Source organism: Aspergillus affinis (assembly GCF_023601865.1).
Source record: "Aspergillus affinis strain CMG 70 chromosome Unknown NODE_27_length_306053_cov_87_951578, whole genome shotgun sequence".
Taxonomy (NCBI): domain Eukaryota; kingdom Fungi; phylum Ascomycota; class Eurotiomycetes; order Eurotiales; family Aspergillaceae; genus Aspergillus; species Aspergillus affinis.
The window spans coordinates 43,751-63,516 of NW_026515808.1; the positions used below are offsets into that span (position 1 = coordinate 43,751).

The 19,766-nt window shown below is 54.2% G+C and overlaps 8 protein-coding genes across 8 annotated transcripts; 3 read left to right on the forward strand and 5 right to left on the reverse strand.

Moving 5' to 3' along the window:
• Positions 1 to 452: 452 nt before the first annotated feature.
• Positions 453 to 3,236, reverse strand: KD926_005484 (uncharacterized protein; the record flags this gene model as incomplete). The annotated part of the gene is made up of 1 exon (XM_053098685.1): positions 453 to 3,236. The coding sequence occupies one exon, from the start codon at positions 3,234 to 3,236 to the stop codon at positions 453 to 455; it is 2,784 nt and encodes a 927-aa protein (XP_052957387.1).
• An 874-nt stretch (positions 3,237 to 4,110) lies between these two features.
• Positions 4,111 to 5,206, reverse strand: KD926_005485 (carbon-nitrogen hydrolase family protein; the record flags this gene model as incomplete). The annotated part of the gene is made up of 3 exons (XM_053098686.1): positions 4,111 to 4,451; positions 4,517 to 4,956; positions 5,019 to 5,206. The coding sequence occupies 3 exons, from the start codon at positions 5,204 to 5,206 to the stop codon at positions 4,111 to 4,113; spliced, it is 969 nt and encodes a 322-aa protein (XP_052957388.1).
• Positions 5,207 to 7,112: 1,906 nt separating this feature from the next.
• On the forward strand, positions 7,113 to 8,352 carry KD926_005486 (uncharacterized protein; the record flags this gene model as incomplete). The annotated part of the gene is made up of 2 exons (XM_053098687.1): positions 7,113 to 7,298; positions 8,017 to 8,352. 2 exons carry the CDS (start codon positions 7,113 to 7,115, stop codon positions 8,350 to 8,352), a joined length of 522 nt encoding a protein of 173 aa, XP_052957389.1.
• Positions 8,353 to 8,693: 341 nt separating this feature from the next.
• Positions 8,694 to 9,691, forward strand: KD926_005487 (aldo/keto reductase; the record flags this gene model as incomplete). Its single annotated transcript, XM_053098689.1, has 3 exons — positions 8,694 to 8,750; positions 8,807 to 9,087; positions 9,145 to 9,691. 3 exons carry the CDS (start codon positions 8,694 to 8,696, stop codon positions 9,689 to 9,691), a joined length of 885 nt encoding a protein of 294 aa, XP_052957390.1.
• Positions 9,692 to 9,876: 185 nt separating this feature from the next.
• On the reverse strand, positions 9,877 to 13,311 carry KD926_005488 (uncharacterized protein; the record flags this gene model as incomplete). Its single annotated transcript, XM_053098690.1, has 6 exons — positions 9,877 to 10,598; positions 10,737 to 11,647; positions 11,723 to 12,331; positions 12,388 to 12,610; positions 12,683 to 12,771; positions 12,845 to 13,311. The coding sequence occupies 6 exons, from the start codon at positions 13,309 to 13,311 to the stop codon at positions 9,877 to 9,879; spliced, it is 3,021 nt and encodes a 1,006-aa protein (XP_052957391.1).
• Positions 13,312 to 13,786: 475 nt separating this feature from the next.
• On the forward strand, positions 13,787 to 17,575 carry KD926_005489 (longevity assurance proteins LAG1/LAC1; the record flags this gene model as incomplete). The annotated part of the gene is made up of 10 exons (XM_053098691.1): positions 13,787 to 13,857; positions 13,976 to 14,319; positions 14,375 to 14,647; positions 14,701 to 14,852; positions 15,205 to 15,328; positions 15,666 to 15,804; positions 15,997 to 16,109; positions 16,231 to 16,544; positions 16,612 to 16,899; positions 16,958 to 17,575. The coding sequence occupies 10 exons, from the start codon at positions 13,787 to 13,789 to the stop codon at positions 17,573 to 17,575; spliced, it is 2,436 nt and encodes an 811-aa protein (XP_052957392.1).
• A 603-nt stretch (positions 17,576 to 18,178) lies between these two features.
• Positions 18,179 to 18,733, reverse strand: KD926_005490 (uncharacterized protein; the record flags this gene model as incomplete). The annotated part of the gene is made up of 1 exon (XM_053098692.1): positions 18,179 to 18,733. The coding sequence occupies one exon, from the start codon at positions 18,731 to 18,733 to the stop codon at positions 18,179 to 18,181; it is 555 nt and encodes a 184-aa protein (XP_052957393.1).
• A 163-nt stretch (positions 18,734 to 18,896) lies between these two features.
• On the reverse strand, positions 18,897 to 19,376 carry KD926_005491 (uncharacterized protein; the record flags this gene model as incomplete). Its single annotated transcript, XM_053098693.1, has 1 exon — positions 18,897 to 19,376. The coding sequence occupies one exon, from the start codon at positions 19,374 to 19,376 to the stop codon at positions 18,897 to 18,899; it is 480 nt and encodes a 159-aa protein (XP_052957394.1).
• Positions 19,377 to 19,766: the final 390 nt, after the last annotated feature.

The window sequence follows — 19,766 nt, forward strand, 5'->3', positions numbered from 1 at the left end:
CCTGATTGATATTTATACTCTCCAAAGGATCATTGACAGGCTTTTACAATGAGTTCCTACAGGACTTCATATAGGATCCTTCCGCGCACTTGCTATACAAACCCTTTCATGAAAAGGATCTTTCCCACCGCGGTTAATGGAACCAAAGAACAACCACAATGACTGACCCTCGCAACACAAAGCACCTTTAACGTTTCGAGACTTTCTAATTTTTCAATCAAATATATCACGTTTTGTTGACTTGTGTATGATGACTGGTGTCTTGAAGAGAGGTCCCGTTCTATGGGGTTGCCATGTGTTGGCTAGCATATCAGACCCATTCTTTGAATGAATCAGATTATATAGACGTTAATACCGTAAAGCTCTCCAGTCCGTCAAAACTAGAAAACACGGTCATCAGCATATGCAACCCTCATTTCTCGCCATGCCAGTTGTGACCCTACACCCGAAGATTAGTAGTAGTCCTTCGATTCTCCCACAAATGCCAGATTCTGAATGGCGGCCAACCCATACTGTGCCACCTCGTTTGTAGAGATCCAGGTCGCTTCGTTGACCGCGACGAGTGCAGCACTGCCGTTGATTCGCTCCGACACCCACGGCTCATTCGCCGTAAAGCCATCCTTGTTCTCGTAGAACTCCTTCCAGGCACGGGCAGCCGTTGTGGCATTGTCGTTGTCGTGGTGCGCCGCATATGCCGTCAAGCGTGAATGACCCTGGACCAAGCTGATCTTGCTGAAGGACTCGCCATATCTTGCCTTTTGTTCCTCCTTCGTGGCGCCGTAGTAGTAGCAGTAGTCGAGCCAGGCCCCTTCAAGGCCCTCGGGGGCATCGTCTCCCCAGTACTCGAGTAGCTCCGAGACGACCTCGGGGAGGCCGAACACAGCGTTCAAGTGCGAGATGGACACGACGCCGTTGTTTGTGGGATCCGACGGGGGCGGCAGAAGAGTGCCGTTGCCAATCACGTAAAGCCCGCTGCCGGTCACGAAGCCGTTCTTCAAACTGGCGATGCCCTTGGCCGTGCCGTTCAATTTGCTCCTGGCCTCGATCCACCGAGGGCCGCGACGTTCCCATTCAATCAACCAACCGGCCGCCATGCCAGCCCAGTCCGTGCCCAGCGAGAAGGCCACCGGCTGCCCGGGCTGCGGCGTCCATCCGTCCTCGCGCACCTTTCTCTGTGGGTCGAGCTTGCCGTAGGTCTTGTCCGCATCGAGTGTCTCCTCGAGCAGCTCTCCCACCCGCTCGTCGCCTCCGGACAGATAGTAGAAATACTTCCGGTACTGGGGCTGGGCAATACGGGCCTGCTTGGCGCTATCGGCAAAATGCTGGACTCCGTGTCGGGTTCCCAGGCCCTTCCAGTCGCCAATGTGGTAGACATCCACTTCTCCGGTATGGCGTGTCAAGGCCTCGGCGAAGCGGTAGACATCGGCACGGCCCGTCCGGAGGAATTGCTGCCAGAGGAAGAGGTCCGGCGACAGTTCTGAGTTGTCCCAGGCATAGCCGCCGACATCATATCGCCAGGTATGTCGGTCCTCGTCGTAGGTGTGCATGACATCGCCGTAGTCCAGGAAACCGTACCAGCGGCGGTCATCGACCTGACCACGGTAGAACTTGACCAGGAAGTTGAGGTGCTCCTCGATCGTGGCTGACTGCTCGCCAGACGTGTCAGGAGTGGCCCAGTAAGACCCGATGGCCTTGGTGCTTTTGATATACTCAGGCTCGGCCACCAGCACCGGAGGCTCGTCGATATACTTGCTCCGGAGCGCCAGCTCGGTCGAGGCAGGGGTACTGTCCAAAGCCGACAAGAAGATCTCGCTTGTTCGCGCAATGCCGTAGGGGGTATTAAAACCGGGCTCGTAGTCCTCGTAGGTAATCTCGAGGGCATCTAATTGCTTTTCGTACGTGTCCTCTCCCAGGCTGTTGTGGAAGGGCCGCAGGTCCAACGGGGCGGCCTCGGGGCTGTAGAGCCACAGCGTGATCTGACCTTGGTCGCTGCCGGCATTCGCGATGTCGATGCCCGTGGGATAGCGCTTCCAAAAGTCTCGCAGACCCAGGGCCAGTCCTCCTTGCGTGGCTCCGCCCAGGTACGCAAGGCCGCTGGATCGCGAACCGCCGGGGATATTGATCCACGCCTGGTCGGGCTTCGTTCGCTTCTTTAGAGTGAAGCCGTCCGGCGACAGCTGGCTCAGCTTGTAATCGCTCCACGCCGGGATCCATTGCAGACGAGAAGACACCCGGGTATCCCAGCTGTCCACGTCGGGAGTCTTCTTACCCTCGAACTGCGCCGACCGCACCTCGGTGCCGGGATCGCGACGCAACCCGGTGATGCCTTGGACTGCCTCGTGGAGATAACCCCCTTCCACCCCGGGTAACCGGATATGGCGATTGTACAACTCCTCTCCTTTCAGCGGCACGTCGAACCGGATTCCCAGGCCGGTTACGAAGTCTTTTTCGGTCGAACCATCCCAGACGATGCTGTGCACGATCCGGACGGAGTCGGAGTTGGCGTACAGGTAGAAGCGCAGGACAAATCGCAGCCAGTCGTCGTGGCTGCCTCCACCGGTGACGGTATGGTTGCCTTTGACGGTGATGAGGGCGCGGACGGAGGACTGCCGGCTCACGGACACCTCCTCCACCTTGCTTTCGAAGTTCAAATAGTCGATGGAGGTATTCGTGCGCGCGACGATGTCCTCGGCCAGGCCGGACTGCGTGTGGAGCACCAGCTTCCCATGTCGGCCCACGACCTTACCCCCGGCCGTCGTGATAGAGTCCACCACGTTGCTACCATGCTTAGAGAAGGCGAGGGTCACCTTGCCCGTGTCAACGCGCACACTATCCACCCGATCCTCGACGTGAATGCTGGAGCCGTTCGTCCGTCGTTTGTGCGGGGGTGCCGAGGCGCTAACAAAGTATTCGTCGTCGACGGCGTCCAGCGGAGGAATGGCGTGCCCGGTCCATTTGATGGAGCCATCGCGCCAGTACCCTGTCACCCACGATTGCAGAGGGATCGGCGTCTGGGATTTGCCCGCGATGCTGAACTCCGTTTCGTTGGAACGGTACTTGCCCGGGGGCCATGGTAGGCCAAAGGTGGTACCAGTGTGAGATTCGGGGGCACCGTCCAGCCAGTGCACCTTGACACTATCCGAGGAGCTGCCGTTGGAGGGCCTCGACACGACTCCAGTGGCCAGGACGGTCAAAGCCACCCACCGAAGTAAGCCTCTCATGGCGAAAGAGACCATCGTGGCAGGTTGATACAGAAATGAAGGAGAGTTGTGATGATTCTTTGCCTCGCCCGTCTACCCCTTTTATAATCGGCCGGCGGGGGGAAGACTATGGTCTCCGGAGCATCGAAGACGACAGAGGGGGGGGGACAATGTACCTGCATGCTAACGATTAGCTTAATTCCGAGGAAATTGCACCGCGGCCTGGCAGTCTCCCAGTCGCCAGTCTTGCCCGTCACGCAATCTGCCCGGGGAAATCCTTCATTGGTCGCTCCGCTGCCGTCTTAATCTCCGGAGAAAATGACTGCAGGCAGACAATTCGCTGAAGAAATTGCATTATCGCGAGAGATTCTGTTATTGTGATCAGAGAGAGACCTCTGTCGGGGGTTCCTGCCAAGCATCTCCCCTCGCGACACTCGGGGCATCTTTACCCGAATGGGCAGAAGTCGAGGCTGTGTGATGCATCGTCAACTGTCGGAGGATTCAATCCGGCCGAACGGGGTTTGGATGGGCACTGTTCTGCTCCACCGAGGGTTGATGAGCACAGAAGACGTCATAATTACATCCCTATCGGTTACTTGGCTCCTGCGCCTAAACCCGCCAGTTCACGGCATGACCTGCAATAGCCCTGAATGGTGGATACTTGCTGGTCCTGCAGGCCGTCAGGGGGTGACTGTCGTCGTCAATTGTGATCACATTATCGATATCAGTTAATTTCACGCTATGCGACGGTGCCACAATACCTCCTTTCCTATCTTGAACCTGAGGATGATACCGTTTCTCTAGATTCAACGCTCCTGCTGTCTTTGGATATGCCCCTTGCATCGGGGGGATTTAGAGACAGTTACGATTGCTGGATTTCTCCGTCATCTTGATGCCACTACATAAGATTCTATGCGCGCCGAACATGCTCCTTGGCCTGCGAGTCAACCCCCAACCAGAGGAGATCCGGCCGGCTGTAGTGTCCACAAAGGTCCAGGAAGCATAGCGTTTCCAACACTCTATCTTCGTGGATATCAGCCATGACAAGTCCCTCGTCAGTCTCGGGAAGATCCTCGGTCAGTTGTCGACCGTCCGGTCCGTAGATGGCGGTCGCGCCTCCGCCAGGTCTGTTCATCAGTTCCCCTTCTGCCGTGCCCATGGCAACGATCCCCTTCTCGGAGATGACACTGGTTGCGTGAAGGACAAAGGTCGACGATTCTACGGCATAGGTCTGCGAGAGGTTCCGACATCCTGGGGCGTACGGTGTATTTATAAGTGAATGCGCCCGACGATACTCCAGAGGGCGAGAGACCTACCTTCTCGCGACATGCTCCAGAGACCGGCACCGCCCGAATGAGGGTACACCGGGGGCCAAGCGGCGGCGTGGACGAACTCACGCAGGTGGTAGGTATGATACTTGAGCAGCGGATTGGCATGCTCCCAGCAGGAGAGAGCACCCACGCGGCCCACGTCGGTATCAGCCACGTTGTGCAGCGAATCCCCCGTGCAGTCGCCGAAGATAGTGCGCTCCATATGCGTCGGCTTGATCTTGCGACGAGGAATCTTCAACTCGCCGCGACTCGTGAAGAGGCACTGCGAAATGTACAGCGACCCCTGATCATTCTCGGAGAAACCCAGCACGACATTGATGGCATTTTCCCTCGCACAAGTACGGATCTGCTCCATCTCCGGGGAGCCGTATCGAAGCGAATTGCGGATGTAGGCCACCGAGAGCTCCATGTCAACTGGCCGGGTCCTATCACGACGGTTTCCATGAGAAGCTAACATCTTGCGCGGTGCAGAACTGGTCAAACTCACCAAATCCAGGCTGGATAGCCGGGGATCCAGCATTCGGGGAAGGCGATCAGCTGCACGCCCTGTCGCGCAGCATCTTGGATGATCGAGCAGGTCTTGCGCACAGCGGCAGGCAGGTCGAGCCATTCGGGCTCGGCCTGGACCGCAGCAACGCGAACGGTGGGAGTTTTCGCAGCAGTAGTCGCAGTCATAATGATGTAGCAGCGATGAAGCAATACGGAGGCTCCAGCGCACGGTGTGAGGGGCGCACGACGGTCTTAGTGTGGACAGATAGACCAAATGCCGATCCCTGTGCCCTTTCGCTTCGATGCCTATCATGCCCAATCAGCAGCGCCGGATGAACAGGGATACCAAGGGTGTGGATCCCCCCTGAAAGAATGCCGTTTGTGGTGCTTACGGGGGAATCTAAATTGACCCTACGGTGTACGCATCAACTCTCCCCGCGTCGAAGTCCTCATTCCATTCCCCAGTTCGATACGACCGAGGAACCATGAGATGCGGAGAATGCGGAAAATAGCTAGATCATTTCCAGGTAACTATGATAGTGCTTTCAGTCTTGGAGTATGATCGAGATCACTTCGGGTTACCCACGCCAATCAAGCCTCCAGATACAAAAATCGAACAATTGCCACTCAAAACAAGCGAGATTCGCCTGGCCGGTGGATTGCAGATGGACTATCGCTGACAGCCTTGGCCAAGCAATTTCCAGTCCACTGCGAAGTCTTCCACCTACCCAGCGCAGTAGTATGGCTTTCTTCCAGAGGGGATTGGGTTTCTGGCCCTTGCTCCTGAGATGGACTGGTGTGACAACGTTCTGCTGCCAGAACATCCTCCACGACTGCACACGCCTCCCGACTTGGGCGCATTAGTATTGGAAGCCATCACAACTTCTTCATTAACTTTGGACCTGTCGCCTGAGACTAATGTCGCCAAGCGCAATGTTCAATCGACGGTCAACCACATGGCTCCAATGATCAGTGGGCTCAACCGGAATTCGATCTCAGGTTCGAAGGTCGCGCCAAGTAGGCGATGGTGCCGATCATGATGGCGAAGGGGAACGGATAGAGGAGGATTTTTCTGCGGTCTGTCGCGGCCAAGGAGAGCTCTTCAGGCCCATCTATGAGAACTCATTGATTATGATGGGTACTACCGGACAATGAAAGGAAGACTGTCAATAGACAGCGGTTGTAGCCCAAAGCCAGTTCGATCTGGCCGACTGTTTGTTTGCCGGGTTTGTTCGGTTTGCGCGGTTTGCACCCACAACCCGCGGTAAACCCGATCGGGCGCCGGTCCCGGAGACGGAACAACAGAAGCTCCGCCCACGGAGGACACCCGATGAATCAACAACTCCGCGGACGCGGGACCAGTCAAGGCTTATCCACCTCTGTTGACGAGAAGCATTCATCTCACCAGCTCTTGTTTACCCTACTTGTATTGCCTGGCGCAAATCTTGTACATGGTGCTTGGAGTCGCGTCGATCCGCTTTGCACCGCAACATATATATTGCTGCAACCCGGCATCATGTAGGCTTCGCCGATCCACCGGGATAGGAGATTGGTAATAGCTACATATTCGTGGACTCCAACTCTGAATGCTACCTAGTATAGGAAACCGCAGAATGTCCAGAATGCGATGGATGAAAGTTACCTACCGAGCACTGCCTCGTGGTGTGTCGTGAGTCTGGATTCTGGAATGAGTGCCAAGTCACTCCACTCTGAGCCTGGTCTGTTGAACAGTCTGTGCCATTGTCCATGGAAGGTGACCAAAGCGCCTTGACCTGGACATGGTCCCAAAAATGCCGCAAAGCCCGACCGGAATCAGAGATACACAGTCGCAGAGAGGGCCATGGGGAGTCTGCAGTCTGGACTGCATCACGCCTTTCCGTACCCACCGATCTAGGGTGCAGGACGGAAACCTTGACGACGAAGGGTGAAAAAGGGGCATGTCCAAAGGCTCCACGAGGTTTATCAATGCTCATAAACTTTGAGCATACAGGTTATTGTCAATCCATTCGATCAGGTGGGACTCTAGCATCGGGAGTGCGCTCCTAAGCTCCCGGGCCGGAGTTGCTGCGACTAGGCTTTGATTGCCATCGACATGAAGAAGGTGTCGATCGCCGGCATTGGGTTCCTGAGAAGAAGGCGACGGGGTTGCGTTCTAATCGCGCACGGCAATTGCCAGCAGTGTTGTGGAGAGGCCCTGGCGATCATTGTCCTGGCCGGTGGATCCGCGGACGAGATGCCGGCACTGATTCGTGCCGGCCTCCTATGGGACTTGGAGACTGTCAAGATTAGCTTTTCTGCACTCCACCCGCTACGAGATGCGATCGGCACGCTGGGCTGCTGGCAGCAGAGAAAATTCCAAATGCTCCGCAATCATCGCATCGGCTGAGAAGTGCAGGTTTGTGTATAGTGTGTGCCCCCGAGTTGACCCGGACGCCATAGGAAGTGCCCTGCCACTATACTGGTGTCCCAGATCGATTCGCCTCGAACTGTTCCAATGCACGCTTCGCTCTTTCGAAGGGCCGAGGTGTGTATAATTAAGCCCTGCGGAAATCGGGGTTCCGGACATTCGTGCTCGTCGACATTGGGACCATCGCGTGCCATGCCAATCAGGAGAGGGGTGGAGCGATTGCGGATCGATACTTTGAATAGACGCTGCTAGTCTGCGTCGCTGGCGGATACTGCTCGAGACTGGCCTCCTGGAAATCGTGATAGTGGATTCCGACCGAGTAATGGCGTCGCGACGAGAGATATAAAGCTTCGACCTGTTCCTCCATCAGCTTCCTCTCATTCAACCAAACCATCCATTCATTCATTCCTTCATTCCAATCCAAGGCCCTCGAGCCCAAGTCACTCTTTTCAGTCACTCCTTCCAGTCGTTCTTTCGAACCTCATCTTCCTTTATCTCCCCCGTTTCAAACATCAATTCTTAGGTACATTCGCCCTTTATTCCGACGTACCTCTCGTTCCCATCCGGCAGAAAGCTAACGCGGGACTAGGATACCCCATCTACCACCACAACCATCACCATGCGTTTCGAGATCACCGCCGCCGCTCTCTCCATGTTCGCCGCCGTCGCCTCCGCCAGCTCTCCGGTCGAGGCTCGCGCCGCGGACCTCTCCCAGATGCCTGCCTCCAGCCTGGCGGCCGGTCTCGTGGCCAAGCTGCCCGTGCAGGTCGACGTGAACGAGTACGACAAGTCCAGCGGCGATGTCGCCGTCGGTGTCGTCGCCAACCTGGGCAACATCCCTTACCTCGGCTCTCTTCCTCCCTTCAGCCGCACCGTGACGGTGAACCTGACCCTCAGCGGTCTGTCCGGTCTGCTGCCCAACTAAGAGGGCACATTGGAAGGGGACATAGTCTCCGTGCGATTGGGGACGTGACGTGGTGTATAAGTGAACCTTATCGAATAATCTTAATGTGGTTGTAATTCTCCATGCATTCCAGAACTATTGATCGTAGTCGGGCACTAGTTAGGCTCGCTACTCCGTAAACTAGTCGGCCGGAATTGACTAATTCCGCTAACTCCGGGCCGAGGGCGATGAGGTCATTCTTCATGCCGCTCTCCTCATCTCCTCATCTCCTCATCTTTTCTCCCCTCTTCGCGTTTCTCTACCTCAGTTTCTACTCTCTACTCCCTCCTGTTGTCTTGTAAATCCCTGAATCTTGCTCCATCATGGCCCGCCCCTCGAATACTCATGTCAAACTGAATGACGCGGTGTCCATCCCCGTTGTGAGTCTATCTGGTCCATCTGTCACGTCGACCGACTCGGACTAACGCCGATTAAGCTCGGGTATGGCACCGGCACCGCCTGGTACAAATCCGCCGGAGACACCTCGATCAATCGTGACCTGGTGGAATCCGTCAAGACCGCCATTCGACTAGGATACCGTCACCTAGACGGTGCCGAGGTCTACAACACCGAGGCCGAACTGGGTGTCGCCATCCGCGAGAGCGACGTCCCGCGAGAAGACCTTTTCGTCACCACCAAAGTGCGCAATAATGTGACCAATATTCCCGGCGCCATCGATCAAAGCTTGAAGAAGCTTCAGCTTGACTATGTAGATCTGTAAGTGCCGTCATTCACGAGTCGTCCAGTTCTTTGGTCCTGACGGTCCCCCGCCAGCTATCTGATTCACGAACCGTTCTTCGCCCAGACCGACGACGACCTACAGGGCGCATGGGCCGCGATGGAAGAAGTGCAACGCTCGGGAAAGGCGCGGGCGATCGGAGTGTCTAATTACCTGCGGTCTCACCTCGAAGCTACGCTGAAGACCGCGACCATCCCGCCGGCCCTCAACCAGATTGAATTTCACCCCTATCTGCAGCACGGCGATTTGCTCGCATTTCACCAGGAAAAAGGAATCAAAACCGCGAGCTACGGTCCTCTCACTCCGGCGACTCGCGCGCAGGGCGGGCCCGTGGACCCGACCGTGTCGGCGCTGGCCAAGAAGTACTACGTCTCCGAAGGCGACGTGCTGCTGCGCTGGTCCATTGACCGAGGGGACGTGTCGGTTACTACAAGCTCGAAGGAGTCGCGATTGCAGGAGTATTTGCGTGCCCTATCTTTCCGCTTGACTCCGGATGAGGTGGAAACGATTGCTCGCCTCGGACAGGAAAAGCATTATCGAGCCTTTTGGCGAAACAACTTTGCCGAAGATGATCGGTCGTAGACCGACCGGGACTTTTTCGTTTGAACCGCCCTTAGATCAGGTCTCAGTACTTTGAGTAGACATGCACATATGATTGGAAAATGGGCTACGGGTTTAAGGCCACAGCCCATGAGGAATTTACAGCTTTTCAACTTCATCGATGTGTTTTTCTTTTTTTTTTTATTGCCCCGGATTAGCAAGAACAATCAGGCGGGTCTCCGATGACCTGCAGCAAATACTCCATAAGCAACTTCAAGCTCCCTCTTTCTATTCTGCACCATTTGCCAAAATATCCCGCTAGTTGCTGTTTGTTTCCGGTCTCGGCGCATTGTGTTCACCGCCGCTAGAAGCTCCTCGCATACCCGGAGGCCCTCAACAAATTTATCTTGCTTTTGGTAGCATTCTACGAGAGTCCATAACATCTGGCAACGATCCGGATGCTCTCCAGAGGCTGTGGATGTCTTAAGGTAGTTCTCCGGCTTGGAAATGTCTAATAACAGCTCTTCCGCTTCAGTAAATCGGCCTTGCTTGATGAGAATCGCGGCAAGATGAGTTTTGCCGGCCAGGACTCCCATGTGGTCTTCCCCTAGATGGGCAACGGCGATTGGCACGAGAGTACTGATCAGATTCTCGGCCTCATTCAATTTCCCCATCGCACTTTTGATGGGAGCGAAATTCGCCTTCGCAAGCCAGGTGAATGGCTGCATATCTCCCAACTGCCTTTGGCGCTCTTCCAGCACAAATGATATGTCACGATGTGCACCGGCAAGATACTGTTCACCACGCTCCTTGCTCGTAGCCATGTGCTTGATACCAAGCTCCATGCACGTTATAGCCAACCCCTCCATTGCAGACAGCGTCCTGAGATCTGCTGCGCCCAACAAGCGCCTCAGCCCTGCCACGGCTTCTGTTTGCTGCCGCTTGGCGTCTTCAAAGCGAAAGCAGTACTAGAGGGTTATGCTATAGTTTTCTAGAGCATGGAAGATAGATGGAGCATCCGCTGATAAATTCAACCTCATCCCATCAATCGCTTTTTCGTGGAGCGCGAGGGACTCCGCGAACCGACCCTGCTGACGGCGACTATGGCCTAGGCAATCCATAACCTTGAGCGTCTGTGGATGGTCCGGTCTAAGAGTTCTCAGGCAGGTCTCGAGGACTTGACTTTGAAGTTCTGCTGCTTCATTCGTCCGGGATTGCTGCCATAATGTACCGGCGAGCGCGAGTGTGATTTCTATTGACCTCGGATGATCAGCACCTCGCACTGCGCAGATAAAATCCTTAACTATTCGCTGGCGCTTCTCGGCCTCCGTAAAATAGCCTCCTTGGAGGTAAATAAGGCTCGACTTCACCAGCTGCAAAGCTTTTTGGGGATGCATCTCTGGCTGCAGTGTAGGCCAAGGTTTTCTGCGTGACTTCTGATTTTCCCGATAACGAGCCTGTATCTTGCTTTGGTGTCCATCCACAGATATGAGATGCGGGAGAAGGTGTCGCTGCAAATCTGTATGTGACTCGTCCAAATTGCTCAATGGAGGCAGAAGAGTACATCGCGAGATGACGGTCTTCGCCGCTTCGCACCAAATTGCCTGATCATAAGTCGACATGCCCGGTCGCTCGCGCACCCATGTATGTACCAGAGGATGCATTGAATAGCTGTCTGTCGCCTCGTGGTAGGCGATGAGCGACAGCTGAGTGAGTTCGTACAGTGCCTTATGCAGTCGCTCATGGCAATCATCCGGGGTGTTCGACAACTCCGCGTCGAGTAGAAAGGCCGGCAGGACGGTTGGCTTTGGGCTCATCAGTATTGACTCCACAACTTTTGAAACCAGTTTATGAAGTAAAGTCAACCATGGCCTTGGTCGCCACCATAAACCCAGCAGCTTCCTGTCAATTTCCCTCCTTCCCTGTTTCTCAGTGCTGGAATTTTGATGCTGCGCCTCCCGTTCAATTGTTGGGTATCTGACGGCAGCAATGAGGAGGCTAAAGGGGATATTCTCATGATGGAAGAAGGAAAAAATGTTCAACAAATGCACCGCATCCCGGTATCGCTAGTACTTCATAGCTTCTAGTCCTCGGTAAACGATTTCGTAGCTTGCATAGACTTTCAGATAGTCCTCCATGTTAATACCTTCCTCTCTATTGCCGGAGAGGTGGTGGCTTTGGCGAATTACGTCCCAGCTGCGATCGTAGTACGATAAATAGTCGCTCAGCTGGCAATATCTGGCTCTAATAGCCTGACCGGCGTGTATGAGGGCCAGCGGCAAAGCCCCCAGAGTCTTAGCGATCTTAGAAGCTGATCGCATTATTGGTGGTGTCCAGGGTTGCTTTTGATCCGCCGCCTTGAGAAGAAGCTCGCTAGCCTCGATTTCCTCTAACCTGTCGAATTGGTAAAAGCGAGACCCGATCGTGCCATGCATCTTGTTGGAGGGGAAGCACGTGGTGATCAGGGTAAGGCCTTCTCCGCTGTCTGGAAAGTAGCGCTCAAGGTCCAGGTGGCTATCATCCGCGTTGTCAATTAGTAGCAGCCAAGGAAACTCACTAGTAGCGAGCCAGCTTTTCGCGGCGCGCTCATTCGGATCAACTTGAGCCATCTTGGCTATTCCAATGAGGCTTTGTCGAGCGTTCTCAGGCGAGCTAGCATCAATCGTGAAGACGCCCCAAAAGCTGCACGGCTGTGAGTAACTTCTGAAGATGCAAGGCCTCGCCGAGGGTACGAGTACCTTTGTTTATTTTCCCAGGCAAACTTGCAGCAAAATTGAGTCTTGCCAGATCCACTTATGCCAGTCACGACGAACCGTCTTCTTGTTCGTCCATCTCCAGCGGACAAGGACAGATCAAAGGCGTGCTTGAGGTCATCTAAGTGGGCTTTTCGCCCCGTGAATATGCTCGAAACTGATTTTGGAATATCGAAATAGCGATTCAAACGGAGCTGCGAGGCTACGGCTGTAGCAGAATCAAGAGGGGGATATCATGAAAATCAGGCGTTTGTTCGCCGACCAGCAGCAGGCTGCTTACCAGGCGTCCATCCGCTGTCGGTAATATTGATTGCAGCGCTCGTAGCTGCCTTTGGAGCTGAAACCCAAATATCTGGAACCTTTCGGTGTCTTTGCGGGCGTATAACCTGCTTGACGTTAGCAGATATACACTGTGCTCTGCATGTGGAAGTCTGTAACCTACATGATAAGAGTAGTCATGCAGAGTTGAAGGCTCCGGTGGTGACTGGCAATTTGGTCCCTGAGTTTGCCGATTTGCTCCTCTTTGTCTTGCTTTCGTAACTGCTTCCTGATCCCGTCGGTTCGGCCAGTTACCAAAGGTCCATTACTGCCGACGATGGTTGTCATGACAGCCTCGAATCTTTGTACCATTTCGCAGCAGCAAGTTAGAGTCACGCTCGTAGTCTCCCAATGCTTGCGCAGTTCCGTTGGAATCTCCTTCACGCACTCTATCAATCCCTCAACATGCTGCTCATGTAGTTGCCGGATACTCTGGTTTGCCGAATCCATTGCGTGGATTTCACCAAACAATGATGCGATTTCCCCTTCGACCTGCGCAGCCCCCTTAATGAAAGACATCATCCATTTGGTAGTCCTCAAGATGGTATCAGCAAGAGCAGCTGAGCCTACGGTAATTGAGAAAGGATCCATGATAAAGATGGCGGGCCATGTAGCGTTGAGGTCAATGAAGAGCCTGTCGTAAATGACAGCGAGTTAAAACGCACAGACAGCGATTTGGGTGTCGCTTTGATATTCTTATGTATGCGGGCTGCTGGGAGGTGGTATATGACAAATTTATCGCCCTTCTTGTTTCAGGGCTATGATAGGACGGCGTCTGCAATGGTCCCATTGTAGCTGTCCCATGAAAGAAATGACAAGCACGGATAGGTGTCACATTGGCCCATGTTACCGAAAACATGAACCCAAAGCCTGATCTCTCACTGCAGTTCCGTGGTGTGGATATTTAGGATAGAGTGCTCACAGGGTGGTAGAATATCATTATTCTTCCCGCTTCATATTTTGTCCTTTATCTTTGGCTAATTTTTGATATGTTTTGGTTCTTGAACGAGATGACTGTCATAGTCCGTCTGATAGAATGAGTGTACCTTGCTGCAAAGGAGTGCGCATGGCTGTGCTTTCATCCCCTCCATCTTCCTGTCCTTCTCTGGGATTAGGGAGGAGAGGTAACGTCGGATGGTAATCACAGGAGTCAGGCGGACATCGATTGAGTTACATATGCATCTTCTCCAGAAATAGAACCCCAGATTCTAGCCGCTGTCTCAGCTGGCGTGTTTCAAGTGGCTAACATTCCTAGTGATGTGGGCCTAGAGCAACATCTGGGGTCACACTGCCTGACAACCCACCCGGCGGTGAAGGAAAACGGGGAGGAGGCAGCGTTGAAGAGACACACGTTCATCATCGATCTTTACAAAGAGTTGCAAGATCCAGTGCTCGTGCGAGACCAACTGGTGCATGTTTTGATTGCCGGACGAGATACGACCGCCTGTCTTATATCGTGGACTTTCTTCCTCCTTGTGCGACATCCTAACGTTCTCGCACGACTTCGCGACGAGATTCACTTGGTGACCGGGGGAGACTCACGACTCAATCGCGTTCGGATCAGTCAGATGAAGTATCTTCGCTGTGTGATCAACGAATGTACGTCCCTTTCGAATGCCCCCAGATCTAGTTAGGACTTCACTTACTGTAGAAGGCCAACGCCTTTATCCGCAACTACCGACCAATGTCCGAGTAGCTGCGAGAACGACGGTCATCCCTCATGGCGGAGGTCCAGATGGGAAATCACCGGTGCTCATACCAAAGGGTACGGGGGTCGGGTACTCGGTGTACCACATGCATCGACTCAAGAGCTTGTATGGCGAAGATGCCGATCACTTCCGCCCGGAAAGGTGGTTGGGCTCCGCATTGGATAGCATTGGCTGGGGCTTTATGCCTTTTCATGGTGGGCCACGAATGTGTTTGGGTCGTGAGTAATGGCTTCAAGGCACGAGATATCCCAGGCGTTGACTGAGCTCGCAGAGGAATTCGCCCTCACGGAAGCTTCATATGCAATTACCCGCATTATTCAGGCATTCCCCCGCCTCAGGCTTCCTCCTCAAACATTGACAGTTCCCCCGGGCGAAGAGAAGCAGGACCTGACAGTGGTGGTGATCAGCGCAGAGGGGTGCAAGGTAATCCTCAACTAGATGAATGTTTTAGGCAGACCTAATTCACAACGTAACGAGATCGCGTACGAACCTTAGTATAAGAACCCGAAAATGGAGCATTTTGGTTCTCATCTTAATCCTGTAATCTACTGCGAAAAGGAGGGGCCAGCGTGCACACGACTTGAAGGTAACACAAGCAGAGTTTGCAGTGCCACCAAGTTGCCATAGCAAACACACAATAGCAAATGGTGGTTGCACTGCCATTTGGCTCCTTCATCCCGACTTGCGCTGATAAAACCACGGTTCCTTCTTTCTATCGACTAGGCAAAGAGCATACCGGTCGCTTTAATCTTGACCTCCCGCAAATATGGCCCAGTGGGGTGCTTTGGATTTGAACAACGCAACGACTCTCGCTCTAGCAGCGGGAATTGTTCTTTCCCTGGTCGTCGGTAGAGCCATCTTTCGTAACTCCCCATGGGCCTCGGCTCCCCTGAAAAACCGTAAGTTTAGCTATATTCGATTGATGAACCAGACCCAGACGGCATGTGCTAATCTACCTGTGTTATTGTTGAAGCTCCATCACAACCCGTGAGCTCCTCAACTTCCGACGGTACATCAGGTCCGCAACCGCAAAGAAAGCCTCCGAGGGTATCAATCCTGGATTTAGACGTGCGATGAAATGGGCGCGGCCAGTCGGTGGCGGCGATTTCGGAGAAGCTGACTGCGACAATGATTCCGGGGCAAATGGCGGTAGCATCCAATTGGCTCTTGGCCTGGACTTTGTGTTTTCTTGTGAAACGGGCTAAGGATGACGAGACTAACTAGTTCGTCGCTGAGACGCCACAATGGAGCAAGGAGGCGCTTCGTTGATCAAGCAAACAAAGACTGCTGTCAACCGTCTAGACCCAAGTAGCCTCCCTGTTGTACTTTCCATCCTTGTTTCACGCGCCGTATCCCCTCTCGCGCAGGTGTTACGGTCTGTCGCTGCCTTGCTATTCTTTCCTCTCGACTTGTTCGGGTGATCCGTTAGCCCAGTTCATCTTGAGCCATCTGTACAAATTCTCTGTTGGCCTCGCTCACAAACTCCAATTGTGATCTCCGTAATGGAATCATTTGCCGACAGTCGTCATTGTGAACTCCTTCAACCCACTCCAGATCCCTGTCCCAGCTTGGAAGACACGTCGCCTTCCAAACAGCCTGTATCGGACCCCAACGGGGGAATTGCAGCGCAAAGAGTCCACTCGAAGCGCACTGGCCGATGGTTGCTCGAGAACCAGATCGGTATGTGACATGCAATTTCTCGCTTTCGCTCTCGGCCCAGCGTCTCTCTAGACGCAGGTGCCATCTTAATCCCAATTCCGCGACATTTGAAGACTGGAATCTGACAATTATGGCCGAACAGAACTGTCCGCCGCTTGTATCGCCGTCTGTCTCTTCACACACTATTCCGTACCGGATGCGCGATCCTACACGTCAAAGTTCTTGTTTATTTCGCACTACAGCACCAGTCGGGGTACATATGCAGCTGGAGGCGATGACTTCTACTTCATCGCCTTCTGCATCGTCCTCTTCACCGGTCTGCGTGCCGCCGTCATGAAGTACATCCTTGCCCCCTTGGCTACGTTTTGGGGAATATCCCGGAAAAAGGATGTCAACCGATTCGCCGAACAAGGGTGGCTGCTATGCTACTACTCGATTTTGTGGACTCTTGGCATGGTGAGTAACAAAGGGTGGCCATGGCGACTAGGAGCGCGTTGCCGAGAGCTGACGGAGGAATCTGCAGTACATCTATTACACTTCGAGTTATTTTCTTGACCTGAGAGAGATGTGGACCGACTGGCCTACTCGCGACCTGCCGGCAATCAACAAGGCCTATGTGTTATGCCAGTGGGCGTTCTGGTTGCAGCAAGTCCTGGTCATTCACATTGAACAGCGCCGCAAGGACCATTGGCAGATGCTGGCCCATCATACCGTGGCGATTGTATTGATCTCCACCTCATATGCCTGGCACCTAACGCGTGTGGCAAACTTGATCCTGATCCTGATGGATGTCGTGGACATTCTTTTCTCTGTAAGCGGCTCTCGCGCGCTCTCTCTCCCTCTTGTGGACGTTGGCTAACGTGCCAAAGCTGGCCAAATGTCTGAAATACCTCGGACTGTTCACCCTTTGCGACATCATGTTCGGCGTCTTCATGGTGTCGTGGTTCATCGCTCGGCATGTGCTCTACCTCACCACCATGTGGAGTATCTATACCCATATGGCGGAAATCATTCCCATCGGCTGCTTCCACGGATCGCAAGACGCGCTGACCGGCCCCACACCTCTGCCCGAGCGCGGACTGTCGCACATGCTCGATCCCTTTCGAAATCCGTCCGGCACAATCTGCTTCAGTCCGCGGGTACAATGGGGGTTCCTGGTCGCTCTGGGGTTCCTGCAGTTTCTGAACCTCGTGTGGCTCGTCATGATCGTTCGGGTCGCCCTCCGGGTTCTCGCGGGCCGTGGTGCGGACGACGTACGAAGTGAGGATGAGGGCGAGTATGACGGCGAGTGGGAGATGACTGGGAACGGACGGCGCGGCGGTGCTTCGTCTCGTCCGGAGGGTCTGGGAGTGGCAACAGGTCTCAAAGCGTCGCAACGAATCACGAACACGAAGAGAACTGCCCACTCCACGGGTGTTGGTTTGCCGCGGCGCAGTGACCAAAAGCAACTTCTGGGTCGACTGGGATGCGACAGACAGATTGATTGAGTCGGGCAGTGCTTCAAGTGAAGAGGGTGCTGGTATTATGTACATTCCAACATTCCAACATTTCATCGCGGCGCCAACACGCGGCGGAACACTCCTTAAAATAGAGCCAGCAAAAGGGGATTGGTTGTTTTGTATCCTCTTTTTTTTAAATGAGTTCCAAGCGGCAATAGACCTCGGTCGAACGGTCGGCGTAGTGGTCTTTTGGGGTGCGATTTAAGGATGCAGCTTGTCCAGGGAGCTCGGGTACCTTCCATTGCAAGTTCTATCTATGCACCGGAGATAGGCTCCCCTACCATGGGGGATGGGGATGTATCATGATCATGGCTTTTTGAAAAGAGATTTTATTCCTATGTTGGTCGTTTGATCTAGTGAAGTCTATCATACAACAAGGGTCGAATGCATATGAGCCTGCGCCCCGGCGCCGGGCCCACCGCATCGAACTCTATGGAAGCCAAATTCAAAGGAAATGGAAAGAATGAAAGGTCGTCAGAAATGAATGACCGAAGCGCCGTATGAATCCGTTGTATCTCTTGTCCTCGTAAATCCACCGTTCCTGCGTGCCTGCCGAGGTGAAATGACCGTCATTTTTTGGCCGGTGCCACCTTAACCCAGGGTCACGGTGAATGCGGAGCTGGACGTGCAACTGTTGGTGTCCTTGTCGTCGGACTGCTGGTAGGATTCGGCACAGTTGCTATCTCCCGCCGAGCAAGAGACGGAGGTGCAGCTGGAGTCGTCGGAGCTGGCCGAAAAACCGGCGGAGACGAAGGCCGAGCTGGAGTCCAGGTCGATGGACGACAGGTCCCAGTAGAGGTCATCGCCACTAGTAGTGTACTCAAACTGCAGCACGCTGCCCTCACTCTGCGAAGTCGACATCTTGATGGAGATGCCGCCGCCGTCGGAGTTGGTCTGCCAGTCCTCGGAGTAGGTGCCGCCGCCGGAGTTGAGCTTCTGCATGCTGCCGGCGTCGCTGGACGTGGACCACAAGTAGACCGTTGTATTCAGGTTGTTGACGATCTGGACGCCGCCGCCGGAGCTGGAGCTGGCACTGGCACTGGCACTGGCGGCGGTTCCGCTGGAGGTTGCGCTGGGCGCGGCCTTGGGGAGAGCCGTGGCGGCCATGGCGAAGGCGGAGGTGATCAAAGCACGGGTGAACAACATTGTGACGAGTTGTAAATCGAAAAGGATGGAGTGATTAGAAAGGTCTGTCTGTTCAACAGAGGGACTGAGATCAAAGGAAAGAAGTGGTGGAGGATCAACCTCGACTAACAAAGGAATGTAAATGAAAGAGAAAGTAGTAGTGTTGAGGAACAAGAAAATAGAATCAAGAGCGCAGAGGAGGGTATTTAACCATCCTGGTGGAGTTCAGGTCGACGGTCTCGAATTGTCGAGACCAGTCGACCATTCGCAAGCTGGGAGGACGCGTGGTGGAGTTGAGTTGATGATATGTCAGATCTCCGATCTCCAGTTCTCCAACTTCGGCTTCATCTTTCGGGATGGCACCGTTAGGGCTAACCCCCGGTGGGGCGACGCCGGCGGTCTCGACCGGCCAGCGTCGTCGCCCTGACGCGGCTGCCTTTTCCACCGGCGTCTCTCGTTGGTCTGTCGGGGCAATGGACCAGAGAACCGTGAGAAGGTGGACTCTGGAAGAGCTTTCTGATATGACGCGGTGCTGGTGGCGACCCGCGTGGTCGTCAGGTTCTGCGTGGCCACCATTGGCGGTTGATCCAGGAACTCCAACGAGCTGCCATGACGAGGGACCTGGACCTGAAAGATCTTCTGGCACCGATCCACCGCTCTCCATTCCACCGGTGGTCGGTCTCGACTCGGGCTGAAACGGAGCACAGAGTACTGTAGATGGGGAGGGCAAACACTTGACGGGGAAGTTGGTTATCTAGTCACAATGGTTGGATTGTGCTGGTTTCAATGCTCCTCGGTGCACAAGGATGGTCGCCCAGTGTTTTGCAAGAGAGCCGATCTCCTGAGAGGAATTCAAACTACACCATAGAATACAAATATATATCTCGGGCGAGTCACAGGGTCCTTGAAGGCTACTGCTTGGGACTTACATGCCTCCCCAGATGGGGATTGGGGCAGCTTCACCCGCAGAATCCCCAAGCTCTCCAATCCACCGCGTGTCTTCACTCTTCACTCAGGACTGACAGTGACGACAGGAGAAAACTCTTCGTGTTTG